Below are 3,676 nucleotides of genomic sequence, written 5' to 3' on the forward strand. Positions count from 1 at the left end.
TGCATTACATTTACATATCCTTATATATGTATACTATAAACTATTAAAATGTTATCGAATATATAGATTATGGAGACACAACTACGTGAAATAGTATTAAATTTGTATATCTTACATATATTATATATCTTTGTTATAAATACTTTGAAGATTTCATTTCATGATAGGAAAATTCTTAGAATAACTTAATATCCACCGGATATCCATTTACCCGTTTCATCCAACGGATATGGATGGATGAAATATATTTAAATGGATATGGATATGGATTTTAAAAAATAAATGGATATGGATATAGGTTCACCCAATCCATATCCGATCCATTGCCATCTCTAACTGAGGTCATCATGTGCTTCTACAAGTTGTAACATGTGATTTAAGAGTTGTACTTGATTAATTTGATGATGTAATATTTAAAGTTTAAAATATTAATATAAAAATTAAAATTCCCTCATGCGTGACTCTAGGTTTTAATGTAATTCTCAAGGTGATCTGACCACCATTCTCCAAAAAATCTGACCGCCATTCTCCTCCAATCAATATATCGTCTTGTGAAGCACGCCTTTAAATTTATTTCTCTACCATCAGAATTTAAAAAACTGCACAATTACATGCTCTTCTTTCATTCAGTTTTTCTAACATTTCATAATTTTTTTTTTTTTGGATTCAATTCACCTGCCATCCTTTCATGCGCAAAATTGGAACTGGTCACAGCATATCGGAAATCTTCTTCATCTTCGGTTTATCATTTTCGATCTTCTGGGTTCCGATTTTTCAATTCAATATCTAAGTTCTCTTCATCTCATAATTTCTAAGGTTTTTCATGTTCTTTAATGATTTTTCTTATTCTGATTTTGACCTCTTATAGTTATTTATATTTAATATTTATGTGTGATTTGAGGTAGTACATGGATATTTCATGTCTGATTTAGATTAGAAATCAAAGATAAGTAGCTACTCCGTATAATTTGAACGGTTGCAATTTTTCATTCACCTGCAGAATGTTCACATAATTTGGACGGTAGGAACTTTTACAAGCACTTTTGAATACACTGAGTTTGGTTACTTTTTAGAAAGAATATTTCATTCACCTAATACAGTATAAAAATGATCATCTTATGCAGTGAAAATTGAATAGTGTGGCTAAATAAACATTAATCTAAATTTTTTTTAACGAAAAATGTCATGATTGATTAGTTCTAATTGAGTTTGGACTTTGGAGTAGGGTCTTTACTTTTTTTAATTCTTACTTACATAGTTACATTGACTCCATAAGTTACGACAGATAAACTAAATGTTCGTTCTTATAGACAATTTCTCAAATACATTATTAAATATATTTGATAATAGTTATAGTTATTTGAGGCATGGTAAGTACTTTAGACCACAGATAACGCAAGCGTTTCTCAACCAAAACCGCCCACAAACGCCCGGAACACAGCGTTTGTGGGCGTTTGTCAGCGAAAAACGCTGTAGCACTTTTGGCGTTTAGGTACGTGGCATTTTTTGATTGGCTGGTCAAATCCGGACGTTGGAGCCTCCAAAAAGCAGATGGCGAGTTTTTTTTTTTTTTTTTTTTTCCTTCTTATTTCACTCATTCTATCTTCATCTCCTCCAAATATTCTTCACCTTTTCTTCCAAATTAACATAAACCCTAACCCTAAAATCCTCTTCAAATGGCAAACAACAACAACAACGCAAACTCAAACCAAATCCCTAACGAAAACGAAAACGAATTGCCCAATTCGTTTACGAATTTACTCAATTACGGGGCATCTTCTATGCCTAACTTTGGTGCATCTTCATCAAACCCTAATGCTCAATCATATCCCAACTTTAGTAATTACTTTCCGGGTCAACGATTGAACGAGATGCAACAACAACAACTTATGCAACAACAACAATTTCAACTTCAAAATTTCAACTTACAGCACATGTTGCATCAACAAGCTATGCAAGCTCAACAACAAAATCAATATCAACACATGTTGCAACAACAATCACAACCTCAAAGACAATCTCAACAACAACAATCGCAATCCCAAGCACCCGACACGCCTACTAGAAAGAAAAGAAGCCATAAGAAAAAAGTTGGGGGTATGATTTTTTCCTATTTTTTTCGAATTTTTTCCTATTTTTTTCGAATTTTTTCCTATTTTTTTTCGAATTTTTTCATGTTGATTATAAGTTGTGTTTTTGATTATAAATTGTAGATAATTAGATGATTATATATGTTGATTATAAGTTATGTTTTGATTATAATTGTAGATTACAAGATGCGTTTTTTGATTATAATTGTAGATTACAAGATGATTATAGGTTTTTGTATGTTGATTATGATTATAAGTTATGTTTTTTGATTATAATTGTAGATTACAAGTTGTGTTTTTTGATTATAATTGTAGAATACAAGTTTTTGATTATAATGTAGATTATAATTTTAGATTATAAATGTGTAATTTGTTGGTATAATTGTAATGTACGTAGGTGTATCGAAAAAGGAAATATATAAGAAAAAGATGTGGGATCCCGAAGAAGAAGCGTGGTTAGCCACTTGTTGGATTGACTCGTCCGAAGATTCAAAAAAGGGAAACTCTCAAAAAATAAGTACGTTGTGGAATACGATTTATGAGAAGTTTAACAACAATGAACGTGGTTGGTATCGTGGGGATGATCAATTGACGAGTAAATGGCGTAATGTTAATCGGGTGTGTAAGGATTTTAATGGTTTTTACGAGGATGTGAAACGCAATTGGCGTAGTGGTCAAAATGATGAAGGGATCATGAAAAAAGCGTTGCTTATTTATAAAAGAGAAAAGTTGAAAGATTTTAATATGGTTCAAGTGTGGGATGTTTTGAAAAAACATCCAAAATAGTATGCACCACCGCCTTTCGGGGGAGTGGACGAGGGCGACGATGATGATGATGATGATGATAACGATGTTGAAGAAGGTTTTGATGATAGTTTTCATGTTGTTCTTTCCAACTCGAGGCCGATTGAAAAAGAGTTGTTTGGTTCCGATCATTTGCAAAGGCCTCAAGGTAGAGACAAGGCAAAAAAGGCCGCGAGACGATCCGTTTCATCCGATGCGGGCACGGCATCACGTTCAACAAATTCTTCCAAGTCCTCCAAATATTCGGAAAAAAAAGAGGAGGAAAAAAGTACATCACTCGAGGCTTTTCGAAATGCGGCTTACTTACAACAAGTCGCGCAAGGGATTCAAATTGTTAAAACGGATATGCACGGGTTGAAAAAGAAGGATAAAAAGACCGTTCAAAAGCTAAAAAACTGGGTTCGTACTAAATTTAGAGAGATCGTTCAGATTTCGTCCGACGAAGAGAATGAGGAAGATGACAACACCGACAACGACGAGTAGTTTTTTTTAAGTATTTCAATGTTTGAATAACGAATGACGGACGTTTTTTTCATGTTTATTTGTACGTTTTTCTTTAATTCCTAGACGGTTTTTTAATGTATGCTTTTTTATTTAATTTATGTTGTTTTTTGTTTAATTAACTTGTTTTTATATATTAAAATTTACTAAACAAAATAAAGAAATACAAAAAAAACAAAACAAAAAAAACAAATAAGAAATGCCACGTCACAGTCTTACCAAGACAAAAGCCCCCCATTACAACTCCCCCCAAAATGTCATGGCCCCGTCACAGTTTTTCC

General features: G+C 32.7%; 1 protein-coding gene across 1 annotated transcript; it reads left to right on the top strand.

Annotated features, from left to right (window-relative positions):
• The first annotated feature begins 552 nt into the window (after positions 1-552).
• On the top strand, positions 553-3,472 carry LOC139845021 (uncharacterized). The gene is made up of 2 exons (XM_071835238.1): positions 553-2,097; positions 2,488-3,472. Exons 1-2 carry the CDS (start codon positions 1,677-1,679, stop codon positions 2,874-2,876), a joined length of 810 nt encoding a protein of 269 aa, XP_071691339.1. The 5' UTR covers positions 553-1,676; the 3' UTR covers positions 2,877-3,472.
• The last annotated feature ends 204 nt before the right edge of the window (positions 3,473-3,676 follow it).

Source organism: Rutidosis leptorrhynchoides, chromosome 4 (assembly GCF_046630445.1).
Source record: "Rutidosis leptorrhynchoides isolate AG116_Rl617_1_P2 chromosome 4, CSIRO_AGI_Rlap_v1, whole genome shotgun sequence".
NCBI lineage: Eukaryota > Viridiplantae > Streptophyta > Magnoliopsida > Asterales > Asteraceae > Rutidosis > Rutidosis leptorrhynchoides.

Coding starts and splice junctions, on each gene's coding strand:
- LOC139845021 (XM_071835238.1), top strand. CDS start 1,677: ATGGCAAACAACAACAACAACGCAAACTCAAACCAAATCCCTAACGAA. Junction 2,098..2,487: donor CCATAAGAAAAAAGTTGGGG/GTATGATTTTTT, acceptor TAATGTACGTAG/GTGTATCGAAAAAGGAAATA.